This window comes from Cygnus olor, chromosome 2, assembly GCF_009769625.2.
Source record: "Cygnus olor isolate bCygOlo1 chromosome 2, bCygOlo1.pri.v2, whole genome shotgun sequence".
NCBI classification, from domain to species: Eukaryota; Metazoa; Chordata; class Aves; order Anseriformes; family Anatidae; genus Cygnus; species Cygnus olor.
Genome location: NC_049170.1, coordinates 135,192,539 through 135,212,038, shown reverse-complemented (window position 1 = coordinate 135,212,038; position 19,500 = coordinate 135,192,539). Strand labels below are relative to the sequence as shown.

The 19,500-nt window shown below is 37.6% G+C and overlaps 1 protein-coding gene across 3 annotated transcripts in view; it reads left to right on the top strand.

The window, feature by feature from the left end:
- Positions 1-19,500, top strand: part of RUNX1T1 (RUNX1 partner transcriptional co-repressor 1) — a 112,453-nt gene that overhangs the window by 88,931 nt on the left and 4,022 nt on the right. For all 3 annotated transcript variants that reach the window (XM_040546451.1, XM_040546450.1, XM_040546452.1), the window contains 2 exons: positions 5,575-5,643; positions 11,506-11,696. In XM_040546451.1, the coding sequence (XP_040402385.1) occupies positions 5,575-5,643; positions 11,506-11,696 (260 nt within the window). The remainder of the gene's footprint in view (positions 1-5,574; positions 5,644-11,505; positions 11,697-19,500) is intronic.

Genomic DNA, 19,500 nt, shown 5'->3' with positions numbered 1-19,500 from the left:
GTAAATCATTCTGAGCTTGACAGTTGCCAGTATCTGATGAGTACTTTCCTGTTGATATTTTTAATTAAGAAATCAAATAAAATATTTGATAATCAGTTTTAATGCAATGTAATCCAATACATGCATTAGCCAGCTACAACAGGTTACAAGATCCCATTATTTTCTGAGAGTGCATTGAAGGTAAGATAGGCCCATTCATTTTAGTCTGAATAATACATGTTTATTAAAATCTAAAAATGACTCAGACTTTATATATATTCGCTTGATGAACTGTGATGGTCTATGAAGTAAATAATACATCACCTGACTCCTCCATTTCTGCTGAAGAATTTCAGTACTACATATTGCAACAGGACTGAAACACTTTCATCCTAATAGTGAATAATTACACATATCAGACAATGTATACTGAAATACACACAGTAGGATAAATTAAAGATGAGGGTTCTTCAACATCATGGGTTATAAACAAGATCTATAACCTTACTGAGTGCAGCTGTGGCTCTAGATAAGTGGTGTAGGCACACATCAGAAGGTTTGCAGCAGTACTGATATTTTCTATCTGTTGAATTTATCAGAATGGAAATCTTACAAAATAGAGTTTGAAATCTCCAACTCGAGAGTGCCAATGCCTGCAGGATTTGCCCCAGGAAGTATATGAACTCTCAGAAGTATATGAATTTGTTAAAAACACATAGGTTAGATACTTAATACATTTTTAAATGTTAACCCTTTCAGAGTTTGTTTATATTTTATCAAAGGTTGTTTACCCAAGTACTTTCGGCATTAGCCAGGGCACTCCTGCTGATATTTTTCTGTTCGTGCTGTGATTATAAAATCTTTCCTTTGCCATTTGCGGATAATCAACATTGCTGTGATACGCATGATATTCTCAACATGAGCTAACAGGAATGCTGTGAATACCACAGTAACATTTATAACTTGTAATTCTAGAATGTAAAGCTTCTGTAATACTAGTCACTGATGATATTAAATATTGCTCTTAATCCATTAGCTGCATGGGAGGTTTGGGCTAGATTGTTGAAGAGTGAATTGGATGCTGTTGGGTAGGGCTACACCTGCAGAAACAGCATGCATTTGTATTCTTAGTATTCAGTTCTGACTTCCTTGGGACTATGGTAACTTTTATCCATTCCTTATACCCCTCTTGTCACTGTTGTGGTCTGCAAAAGAACTCACAGGTGGCACAGAAAAGGAAAAAATCTATTGCTGCTAGTTAGTGGAAATTGGATCTTGAGTGAGGATGAAGGACAAGATGGTCCAGTAACGCAGTACCGGTGTGGTTTTCCTTTTCTTATTCTTTTTAAATGAGGACACAACTAAATTTTTAACACAATTTCATGTATGTTCAAGGAGTGTTATATACAGTAGCCACAAAAATGTATTAGGGGGCAAAGAAGGAACGATATACAAAGAAATACTTGAAACTTATGTTGCCCAACAAAGTCAGCAAAGTAGTCTCGTTCAGTATTATACCTCCTCAGATTTGTATCCCTATCATCCATTAGCTAGAGTAGTACACTTCTGAATATGACTCTTATAAGCAAGGCAGTGAATATTTATCAATTGCTCTGAGGAATTTTTTCTTTGTTGCATGTGTACTACCAATAGTGTTATATTTATTATAGGGTAGAATGATGCAAAACTTGCGTATGTAAAGCATATATGTTTGTATAAAAGCATACATTTATCATATATGAAATAATCTATGGGTTTTGGCCTGGCTACATGCAGCTTTAAGTATGCTTGAGCCCTAGTGTTCACAATAGCATGTAGGGTAATGTTGTTTCTACCATTTTTTTTCATAAAGACAATAAATTCTAAAACGTCCTCAAATGATCAGCCGTTTATCCCCATGTCTTACTATTTTGTAATTATAAGCTTTGATGTCATTATCCAGTGATGAAAACTTCTATTATTTTATATTTTCAATCCATCTTCTGTTCCTTCTTTCCAAATATGGATTGGGGTTTTTGAACACATCTTTTCCTTTTAAGTTTTTCTATTCTGTTTTCTTATGTTTGGTTCTTACCATGTGAGAGTTCATCTCCTTTGTTTGGTTCTAGCTTTTCATCTCAGTTTCACTTCCCAGATTCATGTTTATTTCTGCTCTTAAAACTCCACATTTCCCTCTGTCACTACTTGTAGTACCTATTCTTTTTATCTTAAAACCACCAAAAATAGGTAATGTACAAGGTTTCTACTTTCTGAACTTCAGAAGCATGGTCAATCAATTGACTGTTGATGATTCATATCCTCAAATGCATTCTTGGAATGAATACGCCAGGGCCTTTATGAAACCTGGCACTATACTGTGACTTTAGGATTTTTTGGGAGTAAATGTTTTCTTCCTTATTTAAAAAAAAAAAAATCCAGAATATACTTAAAATACTATTATTCTTCTATATATTTTACAAAATAATATAATGTCATTGTCTACTATTCAATAGAATATGAGGGATTAAACAGAGACCAATTTTTTATCTTTTTTTCATACTTATTCTTATATGCCAGTTCAGCAGCTTTCTTCCTGAAAGATATATTTTATAGTAAAATAAAAAATTCCAAAAACGTTTTAGATTTAAAAGTCTCTTATTTTTACCTCATTTAAGATCTTTGTAGGCAAGTACTGGTTATCCTCATGTATATGTGCTTTTTATGTTCCTTTTTTGGGCTTTTTCACATGGTCAAGTAGGAGCCAGACTGATAATCTACAAGTGCTCTCAAACCATGCCTTGCTGTGAATTTCAAATAAATTCACTATTATCTATTGTGTTTAGTTTATTCTGTGTAGTAACTTTACCGCATTTTGACCATTAACAATTTTTTAAGTTCTGTCTGACATAAAATCTTTTCTGTATGAGCTGTCTTGTTGCTCCAGGTTATTCCTAATTTTGTTTGATATAATTCTGTTTCCTTCTAGGCAGGATTTTCTTTGACTTCTGGGTACTGCACTCAGTCAGTTAACACAATGTATTCATCCTCATTATGGCTTTTTTCAGCTGGCTTTTTTGTTCACTGTATTAGGAACTTTGCTCAATTGTGTTAATTTTGTTTAGAATTTGCTAGACTTCCAAACCTCTTGAGATTTTTGGCGTTTTATTTTTACTGATCAAGTTCTGTGATTCTTAATATGAAGCACACCTTAGCTTAAAAATAATAATGTAGAACATATCTTCTGGTCATGTCCTGTAGTTTAGCCCCCAAAGGAAGATTGTTTTCATGGACTCATCACCACTGACTAAACAATAGCCATGTTAATAATATTTTTCTTGTTTGGAAAATATGTTTTTTATTATCTTTGTAAGTGCTTCTTGTCTTTTCTTGTGTGCCAGTCCAAACTATGGGAAAGTCTCTCACAAGCTTTTGATTTAATTCTTCTTGCAGAGGATCTTATTCCTCATGTAAATAATTTGTGGTTGGAATAAGAGCTTGATTGATGTTTATGTTTTGGAAATTTTAACAATTAGCTGGCAATCTGGTCATTTATGTCATTGAATTCCATTTTTGGAAAGTCATGTGTACCAAAAAATCAGATCCACATCTCTTTATTTTTAATACTGAGTACCATGGTAGAGGGCTTAAATCAGGGCTATGATTCCCTTGCAGTGGAGAGTACTTTAAATTGCAGAAAGGAAATTAAACCCAAAATACAAGACATGAATGCAACAAAACCCTTGCCTTGCCACATTTGGAGTCTGGTTGTGTCTTGCAGTTATTGCAGGAAAAGCAAATAAGAATGCTTTTTTCACCTTTAGTTTTTCTGAGCTTTCAGGCAGAATTTTCTGCTGCCTCCTCTGTCCCTGGTTGAACTGGAACTGTTCCCATAGGTCCTAAAACCTCCAAAGGGTGGGAGAAGGGTACATAATAATATTTGTAGTCTCCAGAATCATATGAACCAACTGATACTGAGAATTTTCACATTTTCAACATCAGGGCTGAAGCCCTCTATCAGGTCAATTAACCCAATGCAAATAGTTAGCTGTTTTTGCATACAACTTTATATACACACCCACCATTTTATGCTTGAGAGGTGTGAAATTCTGACTATAAAAATCCATTTTTAGTGATAAACAGAAGAGCTGGGGAAATCCGCTCAGCTGCCTGTCAGATGGGAAGATTCAATCTGCCCAGTCGGTGTCTGCAGATTCATGTGCTAGAAATTGTGTCTGTGGAGCATCGGGCAGGGGTTGGGATTCCCTGCTGCCTGCGCAGCTGAAACTGCCCCTGTCATTTCCCCTTTGTTAGCCAGATGCCATATTAAGCCTCCCCTTTTAATTTTTTTTTTAAAGTTTCTGTATCATACTCTATATAAACAGTACTGAACTCATGTCCATAGTGGTATAAAAAACACTGCAAAATCAAATGATTCAGCCTTTACCATCAAAAAGGCTACTTTTCCACCAAGTTATCTAACAATAAATTTAATATACAAAAATGAATATAATTAATAAAAATTAAAATAATCATTTAAATACTTTTATTCTGATTCAAAATCAGACATCAAAGAGGATGTTTGATTTCTAGCAAAATCTCTAAAAAAGATGCAAAACCTTTCTAATGTAATTAAGATATTTTGACAATTGAGTTCTATCACACAGGCAGTAGTAATCACAGCAGTGAATCTATCTGTATTTTTAAAAACAGTTCTATGTTACTTTGAAATGCAGTTGATCAGGTTTTAAATTATATTTGTATTTGAAAAGAGCAGCTTTTCATCTGCTGAGAGTCTGTATGCTGAATTTCAGGCCAAAGTGAGTTTTTTTCCTGCTTTGTCTGATCTTGTGGCTTTGAAGTCGGTGTGGACGGGATCTTGCTGATTTCAGAGTTCTTAGGCTCATGCCCAGAGGTTAAATCCTTGGAAAAAAAGGAGAGGAGGGGGCAAGAGCTGTCAAAATGTGATTGAAATATATGGGTGAGTTATGAGCTCCAGCTCCCGTGAGGTTGCTGGGTGTGTGTATGTAGGCGCTTAACCTAAAGTTAAAGGTTCTGTTTTCCAAACTTGTGCGGCTACAGTTACCAACACAGGCTCAGATATAGGAAAGCGTATCTCTGAACATATAGAAACACCCCTTTCTTTTTCTGTGGATGGTTTATTTGATCACTGGATTGACATCTCTGCTTTTATCTCTGCTCGTCAGTAGCCAGACAGACCAGAAGTGCCAAATGCGGGCTGCTGCCCTCTTTCTTCTTTCCTTTCGTAAACATAATTACAAAGGATGAAGCATGTCACTCCCTCAGTCAGTCTCACAAAGCCAGCTTTAAAAGCATGGAAACTGTCATATAGAGTTGACTTGAAACACTGTAAAATAAAAATAAAGCGAACGAGTCTCAGCTTGGCTTAAGATGAGACATCCGAGCCCTAAATGTCAATCCAGTCTATCTGAAATTCCTGAGTGACTGACTGCCACAGTGCCCTCCTTATTTCATGTAAAGAAAAACTCCATGTGATTTTTGCCTAAGCAATAAGTAAACGGAGCCCTGTTCAACATCCAAGCGTTGCTTACCATGCTCTTTCTTTTCCCCTCTGCCGCCCCCCCCCCCCCCTCGCAGAATCGCATCGGGAATTCCTTCACAGGCCTGCGTCTGGATATGTGCCAGAGGAGATCTGGAAGAAAGCTGGTAAGAACTGTTTAAAAACATGAGCTTAGTATTCTGGCAGCTGTGTGCAGTTGTTAACAAACTGATGTGAGGAATAAAAAAAAAAAAAGTAAGGGTTTACTAGTAACAAGAAGAAATTGTATTTAATAATCTTAAACTGGAACTGATCAGAACATGAAATAATCTTTATAATGGAAGCATTTGCTGCTATAGTTAAGGGGCTATCAGTGCTTCCATTACAGACCCCTATTTTCAAGGGTTATAATGGTTTCAGGCTGAAACTTGATATGCTAAGGTTTCAATCTGTTAGCAATTTAAAAAAATGCTTTTGTGGATTTTTTTTTTTTTTAATCTTCAATATTCTTACCTAGCTAAGGTAAGAATTCCCAAAACAAGGAAAAAAAAAATAAGTATACCTGTTAAGGAAAAAACCTTTAGATATGTAGTATAGCCATTCTTAATTTCAAAAAGATTTTGTGATCATCAGCCCCAAGTGAAGTCTGGGTTCATAAACCTGGTAAGTGTTCAAATAAGCAAAGAAGGTTGTGTCTCAACTGGTCCTAGTGGTTGCATGGACATTCATGTCTTCTCCGAGGTTGAAAAGCACCATGGGAAGTTGTTGTGGTTGTGCTGAGTCTTCTTCAACACTTTGAAACTCTGCCTGAGCACAGGAGTTTCTTGCTGAGGATCCTCTTGTGGTGCTGCAGCCAAACCTTTGCACTTTCACCATCAATATCAGACCTTCCCTGTTTTCAGAGGGGTCAGGAGTTGGCTCTTGAACCAGAACTGGGTAGTTGAGCTTCTACTCTCACGTGTCCCCACACACATACACTCACTGACGAAGAGAGCTTCTGAACACCAGTACAGCCATGTACTGCAGCTGCCTGAGCAGGATTAATGATTAAGTGGCAAATATGCAGCAGTTTTGATGCTTTCAAGTGTCCTGTAACCGCTGGGTGTATTTTTAGACTAGATGCAGAACACACAAATGGCATAATGTTGTATCAGACAAGAAGTTTGTGTAGCATGGGTTTATCATTTACAGTCAACATTTTTCAATGTGCAGCTTAGTATTTTTGGATCTGTTGTAGTTTCTATGAAAAATAACAAAATTGTTACAACTTTTTCTTTTGTCCAAGAATCACGTAGCCTTTGTAACTCAATGCCCAGAGTATTTTTCAGAGTTTGTTTTGCCATATTTATGTTAACATCTTAAGTGAAAAATAAGAAAAAAATGTGCAGTCCCAGGAAGCCTTACTGAGAAGCATTATGCATGGGAATTTCAGGAATTTGATTTCTCTTGCAGTATCCAGGTTTTGATGTCATTTGGCATATCAGGCCATTTCTGACTCCAATGGAAGAAAAAAAAATCTTCATAAGCTAGCATACAAGTTAAATGAAGCTTTTGGCCTGAGTTATAAAACTGGATGTGCATCCTCATCATGTTTATCCAGATATGGTAGTATAAAGGAACTGAGACATGTCATGTAGTGAACAATTATGTCATCAGTTATTCTGAAACATTTTTTTTTTCTTTGGACGCTTTCTGGACTCTATTTTCATGCTGATGTGGCTTTCAGTCAGATTCCCTTTATTAAGGGTGTCTGTGAACTGGAGAAGAAAAAAATCTGACCTGCTACAGGATGCATACCCCTATCTGTTACTAACAGTAGTAAAAAATCAGAAGACATAATGCTTTTAATAAATCATTGGCCTTCATTTTCAAGAGTGTGCACTGAAGCTGGAGATCTCCCCAGTTTCATAAGCAGTTCAAGGCAGTAAAAGTGCAATTCAGTGCCTGTAAGAACAGGTCTCTAATGCCATTTGAGATGCTGTGTAGTTTCCTGGCTGGGCTGCAACTGCCAGCCTAGAAGGCTGCAAATCTCTCACAAGTCATTTCTGCTAGCTCAGTGTGGATATCTTGGTGTCTCAAATGGCCATAAAGACTGATGTGTAGACAGCTGAATTAAGTGTAAAAAGCCTGATTGAGAAGCTGAATCCATTGAACTGAAAGAACTTGGCACAAAAACAGTTAATAAGCAACCCCAAAGTCATCTGAACCAGCAAATCATGTGTAAAAGGGATTCACTTTAAACTTCTGGAAATTGATAGACTCCAGTGCAATTCTTTAAGTATACCAAGTTGAGCACATGCTTTTGTGATTGTTGGAGCAAGCACGTAGCACCCATGACCTTGTAAATTAAAGCCATGTGAACCCAATTCAGTTTCATATGTCAATGGAACAGAAAGTCATCAGTGTCCTGATTAATGACATTGAATAATAGTTATGCAGATGAAGAATCCAAGCCACGTTCTCAGTGTCCTCAGTGGTCAAGAGTAAGGCAGGCATGTAAAGAGGGCCAGTCGGATCAGAGGTTGGGTGACTTGCTTCGTGGAAATACTTACTCCTCTTAATTAAATACTGAGGTGATCTCAGGCCCTTTACGGGTTGCTGTCTTAGCTTCTTTCAGTTTAATGGGGAGACCATCTTCCAGCCATCCCCTGTCACACAGCAAGATCTACTGCTCATGGCAGTCCAGATGGAAGTGCTGGAATTGCCAAAAAGGCATGGGATGACTATACTTTCTCATACAAAGACAGTAAAACTCCTGCATGTTCGCCAGGGTACTCCTGAGAAAAAAATTACACATTTTGTGATGTGAAGGTGAGATAACTCACATCACCAACTCCCAGTGGCCTTCTTTGCTAGGTCAGCCTGAGAGGGAGGTGATGCAAATGTCACAGTGACGGTGCCTCATCCCTGTCCATGACCTTTTCTTTTCTCATGTTGTGGATTGAGGGTGCCTATGATGTGAGGGAGGTACCCAGGAGCTGCCATCATCATGTCAGGTTACATAGAGCAGTGAATGATGAGTTGTGGAAGTGAAGGAACATTTCAGCTGAATTCTGAAAAAAAGACAAGGGAATTTAGAGCAAGAATGCTTAGCAGTAATTGGAAAATGGAGGATGCACATAAATGCATCTTAGATATTTAGTTTAAAAACCTACTGATTCAAGTTTTCTGATATTTGAACCTAATCTAATCTGTTTTCTGGAAAAGGAGCGGCATTCTGTAGTGCTCGATAGCTTAAAATTGTCAAGGCAAATAAAATCTACTTCACTGTCACTCATAACTTTTCCTCCACAAATATTACAGTTTTTATACTTATCTGAAACTACAATGCCTGTATTCTATGGCTCTGAAATGCCTGTAGGTACTGGAAACATATCTTTTAAGGAGACGTGGACAAAATCAATGATAGTAAATTTTGTTTATTTTTAATAAATTGGGTGTCATGAGTTGAATGTCATGAGTCACAATATAGAAATCATGTGACCAAAAAGCACTGTAGTTTAACTCTTTGCTTTCATTTTTAGTATATCATTACACAAATTTTGCTGTTAAAGGTAATGGAAATACTAACGTCCAATCCATAGTTTATGCCAATTAAAATATCTAACCCCTTTTCCTTCAACACATGGACTCATATGTACTTGTAGCACCTTCACACACTCAGAAGCTTTGCAAAAAAACATGACATAGAAGTTAGAATATAAGGTTCAATTTTTATATTTGAATTGAAAAGAGGTAGATTATTTAGGATTAAAAGCTATAAAATTAGAAGTCTCCGTAAAATGTTGGGGTACTCTGCTTCCAGATTAAAATAATAGATGAAACTGTCATTTCTAACCACTGCAAACATTTCAGCATAAGATAGAGCTTATATGATGTAATGAAAGTGCATCATACCATACAAAGATAATTTCTATTCCATAGTAAATATCAGCAAGAATACAGATTTTTCTCTAAGAAATCTACTTTGTTAATAACTGCAGTTCATAGATGCAAAACGTCTGTATTTAAGTTGCCTCATTTTTATGAAAATGGTAATAAAATTGCATCTGTATGTTTGCCTGTGTATATTTCTTTTCTCACGATCAGTGAATGTTTGCAGTTGGTAATAAATATTCAAGCACCTTGCAAATGTCCTACCAATTCCCTTTGCTGATCTGTGTGTGCCTGTGGGACTAGAATATGAATGCATAATTTAAATATAAATTGCATGATTTGCATATATAATTAGTCTAGCTGCAGCTTTGATCGTAAGCAAAAATTATTGTCCTGTATTGCCACTTAGATAGAATTTTAATTCACCTTGAATATTCAAAGTAAATTAAGCCTTGGCTGTATGGTTGAAGGGTATGATTTTTCCTCTCCTGAGGCTTTCCCCTAAACAACATTTATGGTAGGGTAATATAAGGGCATATTTTCAGCCTCATAAAAATAAAGGCATAAGTTTTATCTCTTAATTCCCCCCTCCCCACACCCAAAAACTTCAGTTGAAACATCTCTCACAGACATACACACACGGAGCACACACAACGAATAATATAACTCTTCTTTCATTTTAATTAATTCAATTTTAGTCAGTACATGGCTTAAAAATGTATCAATTGCAATTGTACTTGGCTTAATAATTGAAAATGGAAACTTCATGTAGTGGCTTAAAATAACAAATGCAAAGCTATGAGACATCAAAACTCAAGACAGTTTCTGACTTACAGTCTGTATGGAAGAGTTAGGTCTACGTGTGCATACACACAAATATATTTGAAGGAGCCTCCGAACTCAAACCCTTAACACAATTGTAATACTTAAATTTTAATCTACAGTAAATTTTTTTATTAGAAATCTATGTTTTTAATTAAACAGAACATTTAATTAAGGTGGTTTTTAAGTGGATGAAACAATTAAGTGCAAACACTTGAATGAAACATGTCATAATTAGTTTTAATAGAGTGTTAATTGGTACTGGGTTTGCCAAGTTAATAATTACTGCTTATTAAATTTTCAATTAATCATTGTCATTTTGCTTTGAATAAAGATGAAAATTAGATAAACTAATTCAGGGGGAGGATGGTTTCCTTGTTAATTAGAGCAGTTAATTAAAAAAAAAAAAAGAAATTACTTGTTTTAGTTGTCAATTAAAAGACTGTTCATTAGTAAAATCTTTGCATTCTTCCTGCATCAAAACCCAAATAACTAATTTGTGACAATTCATGTTTTCTGGAATAAAGGATATGACACAAGTATATACTGAAGAAACAGCTCATAGCGACTTAGTTATTTTACAAAAACATTAGCCTTTGTATATAATGAAGCATTGTGCCCTGACTGAGTTTTGATTGTGCACCGGAGTCTTGTTGGCTTTGGTGTGCTCAAGGGCTCTGCAGCGTCAGAAAGTCGAGTCTTTGCCATGTAAATATCAGTGTGCAGAGGAGATCAATAGGTCAAAGGAATGTTCATAAACAAATTTTAATTTGGCTTGTAAAATTATATGTCCAGGAAAAGATATTAGACCAATGATTTAATTTTTTTTTAAAATAAAACCTTGGTTGTTTCATGTATCTATTTTTTACATACAGAAAAAAAATGTTAATGACTGAATCCTATCTTAATTTCCAAAGCTTAAAGATACCATTCTGAAAAAGTCTGTAATATTATGTCTTATGTAATAATTCTTGCTGAACATATTCATCAGTCTGGTGTGCTGCAAAACCAATTTTCCAAGTAAAATCATCTAAAAGATTACAAAAACAATGCACCAGCAATCTGAAACGTCTGTACCTATTGAAGTACTAACTGTGAATCAAAATAGCAAGAATCACCACAAGTGTTAGAGATTTCTGAGAGATTTGGTGATGTGGAAGTAAAGAAGCAACAGGGTGGTCTTGAAGAGTCTTGAGGAATCAGATTCATCTTGGTCCTTCTCACCATGAAGACACAATACAGTAGCCTAGCTGCTGCATTTCATGCATTACTTCTGCATAGCCCTGTGCCAAACATCCTGTGCTGATGAGGATTTCTTCCCTCCTTTGCAGAGGAAGCTGTCAATGAAGTTAAACGTCAGGCAATGGCCGAGTTGCAGAAGGCAGTGTCAGAGGCCGAGCGGAAAGCTCACGACATGATCACTTCCGAGAGAGCTAAAATGGAGCGCACTGTTGCCGAAGCCAAGCGCCAGGCTGCAGAGGATGCACTAGCTGTTATCAATCAGCAAGAGGATTCAAGCGAGGTAAGTAAGGTCTTTGCTGGACAGGCACCTCTCTATCCAAGTGCACTCACTAGCTAGCAGCCCCACGCTAGGTTGTTTTTGTCAGAGCTTGAACCTGCTTTGTCTCCTCTGATGAAAAATTAGTGATAGTTGCTGTTTGGGAAGGTGGAGAATGGATGTCTTTGTATTGAATCTTCTCAAGTATCTTAATGGCTTCATCTGAGTTCAAAAATATGAAAACCATTGTGATACTGGAAGAAAATAGGATCTGTACAATTACCTGGAACAGGAAATAGGATGACATGAAGCTGTCATCAACCTTAGGTGTACCTGAGCTGGCTTAAATCTACCTGGCACAGGCTATTCATGTGACATAAGGAGTTCAGTGCCTGCTATTAACTATTTGCACATTCTCACTGGATGTATACTACAGGCACATGCAGACCTCCAAATTTTCTTGCCTACATGGTCATCTGAGCCCAAAATAGCTAAAGGATTTGAGCTGCAGTGACACCTCTTAACTGATGTTCAGGATTACATATAATGTATGTTTCTCTTCTAATTTAGCATTTCAATAGCTTTATTTTCAAGCTCTTCAAACTGCTGATACTGAGTTGATAACAACAGTATATGGTGGAAAATATTTCATGTTCAGATCTAATTTAAACAAAAACAAAACAAACAAAAAACCAACAGTCATTTATGAGACTGTAGAGCAAAGTAGCTAAAAGCTTTTCTGGGGAAGGTGTTGGGTGTAGAAGCTATTAGTAAAAGTTCCTGTAGGACAGAAATGAATGTGGATTTACAAGTGTTTCCTTAATTTGAATGTGTTAATTTGACTGCAGGGTATATTTGAGAGTTGAAGAGTGAGCAAACAGTATTTGGAAGGAAGAAAAATAAACTGAAACAGCAACAGAGTGTAAAACAAGAATAAGCATGTTAAGCCCTGATTTACTTTCCAACCTGAGTGTGGGAGCCTCAAATTCCTGCGGTACAGGGGACACAGCAGCACCAATAGCAGGAAGCTAGGAGTGAAAGACCAGGGTGTGATTTACCAGTGCTGCAGAATTTTGCATCCATTACAGACAAATAATGATGTCCTAGGTTAAAATTGCCCTTAAAGACAGACATGACACAAATTACACCAGGTATTTCTATATAATCTTTGTTTCTTAAGGCCACTGAAATGAAAGGACATTACTTTCATAGCCTATTTACTGTTTCTGTACTGAGATCTTGGCTGTAGTAAAAATACTTTTTAATGTAAGTTCTAAATTGCAGGGAGTTGGAAAAATATCTGATAGCAGTACCTGTTGTGTGGTGTTATGTATTAGAGTACGTTACTGTCAAAACACTTTTCCTGGATTGTATGGGTCACGTTGTAGAAGAGTGACTTAAGTTGAAAGATGCAGATTAGGTAGCTGAAGCATGCTGAGAAAACTGGCAAAAGTCATGAGCAGATAAGCCAGTGGCATACTGCAGTATGCATCCATAATTTGTGGGAGCGTAAGATTTTAATTCATACCAGGCTTCTCTGGAGATGAAAGACCATTGTGGGATCACTGAATGCCCAAAGTTTCTCCTTAATGTGTAGCAGATGAATAACAAGGAGACAAAAGGAATTGATTTTCAGCATCTGAAAGTTTCTCAAGAAGAAAGGGACCAGGAGAAGTATATGTACCCTTTAAGTATTCTGTTCCATTGCAGATTAGAGACGTAAATTCAATTTATTGGCATTTTGTATCTGAGATATTCAAGGACATTTTTCGTACACCGTGTTCATAGAAATGACATTTGTCTGACTTAGCATCCTTAAAGAGCTATCATTTTATGTGTGTATATATACAAGAGATTCCCATTATCAAAACCAAAATTCCAAAGGTAAATGCCTCAGAGGAAATTGCAAATTAAATCTATTTAGTGAACTGTTGTAGTGTAGGCAGGACAGATGAAGGCCTTATGTGCCAGTGCATACAGCCCATTCTTCTACAAGTAAATGCATATCCAGACTCATTTGTGTGCTGTAATTCACTCCTGAGCAGTCATAGCTCTGGAAAAGGCTGTATGACAACAGACATCTTAACTTCATCTTCAGAAGAGTTGCTTATGAGGTTGTTCACTTCTTGGAACCAGAACTTTAAAAAAGGGCAAATAATTCTTTTAATTTCATTCTAATGAAATATGACTCATAGGGTTACAGATGTTCTCAGAGCTGTTCATAGTCGAGGAGGATACAAGCCTTCTGGACCTAGACAAAACTACATACTTTTAGGACCTATTTAGTGGCCTAGTCCTGCAGCTTTCACTCTGGTGGTCAGAAGTGGCACATCAGGGTGGCTGTTTTGAGAAGTAAAATGCAGGTTTTAATAGGCCTCGGTGTTTACAGGTGCCTGGTTAATTCTGAAGGCAGATGACAAGGATACTTGATAGTTATATGTGTTCAGTTTTTACTGGTACGTCTTCAACTTCCAATTATGCCAAACTCCAACCAAGTAGGTCATGCTTCCCACAACTACCTGTTGACTTAGGCTCTCTTCTTTTTTTTTGATAACACATGGAAAAATGGACCAGTCTTTTCCTTCATCTTCAAGGACAGGAGATCAGTTTGTTAGTGTTTGAGAAGTGTCTCTTTGGAGATGAGACCCTGTGTTTATTGGGGCTGAGGAATAGAACTTCACAGTTACTTGGGTGTTCATTATCTTTCGATCTCTCTGTGAATATTCCTTTTCATTTGTCTGGGTTGTAAGTCTCCATAAACCTTTCTGTGTACAAAGTTGTTTACAACTTTCAGCTGTACTCTGTAAATATGTATTTCCAGGACTAGAATAGCTTCAAGTTTGAGGGCATTCTAATAGCAGCTCCTGAAGTCTTAGAAGCATAGAAGAAGGTACAGCACCGCTCCTTATTTCTTATCCTTGGTGAGATATTACTCCAAGGCCTGCAAGAGAGCTTAGTATAGGCTGCTATACAACCTCTGTGCAGTTTCTGACAGCATATTTCTCCCACGGGTGTCATTTGTTCTTTTGGCTGTGGAAACTATGGATGGAGATGGGAATTTGGCACCACATTTCTAATGTTTCCGATATAAATCTCATCTGCTACAGCCACTCCCTGTCTGTTGGCAAGTTTTCTCCCTTACAGTTCTTCATTTGTTATTTAGTAAAATGCAGCCTGAACCTAGCTGAGGTTTCTTGAAGCTGCTTTGGTCTGAGGACTTTGGGCCATGATTTCTATTGCAGTCTACTCTGGAGCCCAAAACAGTATCTGGGCCTAAGACTCTAGATTTTTGTAATTATTGTTTTTTTAAGATGATGTGTAGTGTCCTCTTCCAAGATCTTTCAGAGGTTTCACATAGAGAAGTATATGTGTGTGTGTATTTGGAACCAGAAAAAGTGGCTTCCATGACTGAAAACAAACAAACAAAAAAACCATGTTGCAGTTGACATGTGGAGCTGACCAGAGCAATCTCACCAGATTTTACTGGTGTAACCTCAGTGTCTGTACATTTACTTTTTGAAAATTTCCATAGCTTCTCAGCATAGGCTCTTGCAACTGACTAGAGCATTTTCATTATTTTCTGTTATCACAAGGAGAGATTGGATGAGGACCAGTGAACAGAGCACACTGTTGTTGGAAAGCAAAAGAACAAGAGAAGGCCTACCTGTCAGCATGATTGTTCTTGAACCACAAATTATTTCTTTACCAGTTTCTTACAGTTGCTTGACAAAAGATGATCCATTCATCAGTAGTTGACTTGGCTAAGTACAGAAACATGTGTGAGCAGCCTACTCTTTAATGACTGCCGTGCTTGCTTTGGCTGCAATATACTGTTGTGCAAATCAATTTTAATAGTAAGGGTGAACAGCTTAGCAAAGAGACTGGCTGCCCAGATTGTAGGGAGGAGGGCAGGGGGAGAATTAAAACATCTGTCTTTCTGCTCTGGTATAAAATGCCACTGAAAAATCTGACAGTCAGTGTTCTTCCTCACTTTTAGTAGGGTGGGGGCTGGGGACAGCAAAGGAGCACAAATGTTTCATTTCTCTCTACTTAAAGCAGATGCTGACATCTGCTCAGATAAAATAAGTATGTAACTGGTCCAACACTGCTTTTAAGAGATGTGTAATGTTAAGGCTTGTTTACATTGCAGCAGCTTATGTTGTATGTGAACATCACACTTACCTGACATTTTGAAGACAGCTGGGCTCAATCTCTGCTGACCAATCCATTGAGACCAGGACTGTGCCAGCAAACCTGACTCTGAGTATCAGATGCTGTGATATAGGCAAGCCCCATTTTCTGGGCTGACACTGAATTTATCCATGTCAGCTAATGTTTAATTTTTTTTTTTTTTTTTGGCTGGGTGTCTCTTAGAAAGCAGCAGTTTATTCTCTGCACTGGCGGGTGGTACAGAGGCACCAGAGCCATGGGTTCAGCACAGGATCAGTCTAGATGCAATGTGAACACTGGCACTGCCCCAGGCTGCTGAGCTAAGCCTGTCTAGCCAGCTTGCCACATCCCTTCAATATGATTCTCCACACTTGTGTTTTCAGGATGCAGCTTCTCCATGCTAGCTTGTATGAACACAGGTATACTTCACACACAATAAACAGTAGCTTGGGTAAGCCTTGACTGTTCAGTGATAGGGCTGACTCTATTAGAAATATCTTAAGCCTTGAATGTCTTTGTAAGGAGTACTGCATTTAGAAGTACCATGGGAATTTCCAAAGAATGTGTTTCCCCTTCTAAAAGGTCTTTGATAGAATCAGTCCTCATTTATGCCACTGTAGTTTCAGTGATCTCTAGATTCTTTCTCTTCTGGTTAGCAGTGATTGAGTGCTGAATGCCATGGGCCTTGCAGAACCTGGAAAAATCCCTGCTTCTTTTCCTGGTAAACTGTGGAAAACCAGAATTTGTCAAAAATGACAAAGCAGTGTTTGATACTATATTATGGCATTTCAGAGTTCATCATCTCTTAGACATATCAAGGTCCTCAAGGTCCTTTTTATTTTTTCCCCTTTCTTTCTTTAAACCAGCTCTACTCTGAGTCTCAGGTGGAGGTGTCAGAGAAAAGCAAATGCCCAACTGTGGTTAAATGTTTCAGAGATTAAAGTGATGGGATGGGCAAAATTATTGACAAATATGTGTCCTGGTACTGGAGACCACAGAAATGGAGAGCATTTGTTTTGAGAATTTTCATGATGGCAAACAGAAGTTTCTGAATTCTGTTTGAAGATGGAAGCTTAAGTGGATGAGAATTAAGAGCCTGACCTAAGATAAGGCTTTGACCTAAGACTGATGTTCCTTGTCAGTTGAAAGAAGAGGATGAAATATGATCGGTGGCATAGATTCGGAGTGAGATTCCCATCTGGTGTAATTTAGCCCAATTTCATTGAATTAATCCATTTTCAGGGTAGTGAAGTTAAATTGAATTATGTAGTCTGAGAATCTGGCCTTTTGTATAACCTCAGTGTTTCACAGGAAAATCAATGCAGAGTTAAACTATAATCCAGTCCTCCTCATAGTTTTAGCTACATCTGGAACTCTATAAAACACAAGCTGGAAGTGCAGTATAGTAAGTCTCTCCCCAGAGACAGAGAAAATAGACAGGAGAGGCTTTGAGAGATCCACTACTCTTTTTCCCAATGCATGATCAGCTGTAGCTGTGTTGTAACTGTAATATCCCTGTTTTGTCTGTGTTTTAGTGATGAAGATTCCCCAGTATTTGAAGTGCATCATCCCAGCATGGACAGTATTCCAGGCTGGGCTTTGCCAGCACTGGGAGGTAGTCTTAACTCAGGTATCAAGCTGTCCATAGTCCCCTTTGTATGTCCTGGTATATGATGTTTGCCACCTTGTCACCAACATGACATTGTGGTCCTCTGTTATCTGAGATGCCGTGTATGCAGTTCAGCCTCTGTGATCCATTTCTTCCTTGCTTCTGGCTCGTACAGGAATACCTGCTTAGGCCTTATACCAACCTCTCAAACTTCCCAGGAGAGAAGATGCCTTGAGCATGGTCAATCCCATAGTGAGTTCAGCTCTGTCCACAATGTCTAAATCAATGGAGAACATGTGAGCAGGGGTTTACTAAGTACAGCCCAGGCCGTTAACCAGCATCTTGAACTTGTTTTTTCTTCAGTAGAATGTGGATTCTGAAGCTATCCTCCAGCAACATGAACAGAAAACATGCATTGCCAAAGCTTACAGTTCTTGATCCCTGTCTCTACTGCTGTTTTTCACTGCTTATACATGGAAAGGAGTAGCCAGTGGTCACAGTGGTGAGGACTGTGTAGGACAGAGAGTTCAGTGTGTCAAATCCAGCTGCTATTGTACAAGCTCCTCATGGCATATGTGCTTGTTTATGCTAATTTACACCGTAGTAATTCTTAAATGCAATAATTTGTTGCATAAATGTGAGCTGTAAAATTTATTTTGAAATTCTTGCATTTTACATGCTTTTATTCCCACAATTACATTAAAGCTGTAATGACCTGTTAATTATAAATAATATGTGCAGTGGACAAAATCACGTACTAGACAATGTAGGACACATTAAGTAAATCATGTAAGGAACCAGCTTAGAGCTTTGTCACTTCATTAAAATCTTGCACTTATTTATCACTTTTCATGTTCTGCACAGGCTGATAGTTAACTGATGACTATTCAAATTACAAAGCTGGACCTGTAACGTTAAAATTTAAATGTCTGTTTTCTGACATTAATACAGGCATTACAGTAAGAAACCAAAATACTGTATGGTGGCTCTGGTCAGGTCTAGAAGTCAGTTCTGTCTGTGCAGATGTGTCCTCCCCAATAAGGGAAGCAAAATGAAGATATTTCAGAAATTGGCCTGTATTAACTAGGTAGATTTTTGAATAGAGAAAGTTTGCCATCCCCATAATAAACTAGAGCATGCTCTTCAGTGGTGCAGTAGGATCTCCATAAGGGAGGGATTCCTGCACCTGGGCAGGTGCTGGTTGACTTCAGCATTTTTCCATGTGAGGAAAACTGCCTTTTCAGAAACGTCTGCATGGGGAGGTTTTGTACATGTGTATTTGTTTTCAGATTAGGGGATTAAGGGAAATATGGACCAAGCCCAGGGGTGCCAATTTAGCTGGAAATGAATAGCTAGAAGGTCAGCAAGCATGGTGGTAGGTAGAAATCCTGTGCAAACACAGTTGGAGCAGAGTCACGTCATGTTTACTGGATCACAGTGTAAGCACCAAGTTGGCAAAGTGAAACTTTCAGAAGTGCGATGAAACGTTTGAGAAATATTAGTATAGCAAAAGAAGGACAATATGGGAATATCTATAATTTGTTGCCTTTCCGGTCAGTAGAAGGAGATATTGCATCTCTTTGAAAGGTAATATTAGCTTGCCAGGTCTTTTTGGTCCATGTGTAAATATGTCTGTATGTGCACATGTACACGTATGGTGTTCTAAATTACCTACAGTTATTCTTCATTGTGGGGATACAAGGTCTTTCAAAGAAAAGGTGTTTGAGAATAGTGCAGCTACGCATTTCCAGAGGTGGTCGTATGGCTTTACCTCTACAGCACTGGACAGAGTTTAAGCAAAATGAACCTGAAACAATGAATACTGAATCAAAACCAGGTGATGCCAGACAAGGAGTCTGAATTCCTGACATTTAAGTACCAGAAACATCTGTTTCTGTGTGTTGGTAATTCCACCTTTTTTTCTTAATGTTTTTAAAGATGGGAACAATTTTATGAATTTAAAAAAAAAAAAAAAAAAAAGCATCCCCAACACATGTATTTGTAATTACCTGGTTTAGTCTGTATGTTTAATCAGTATGAATTGAGAAT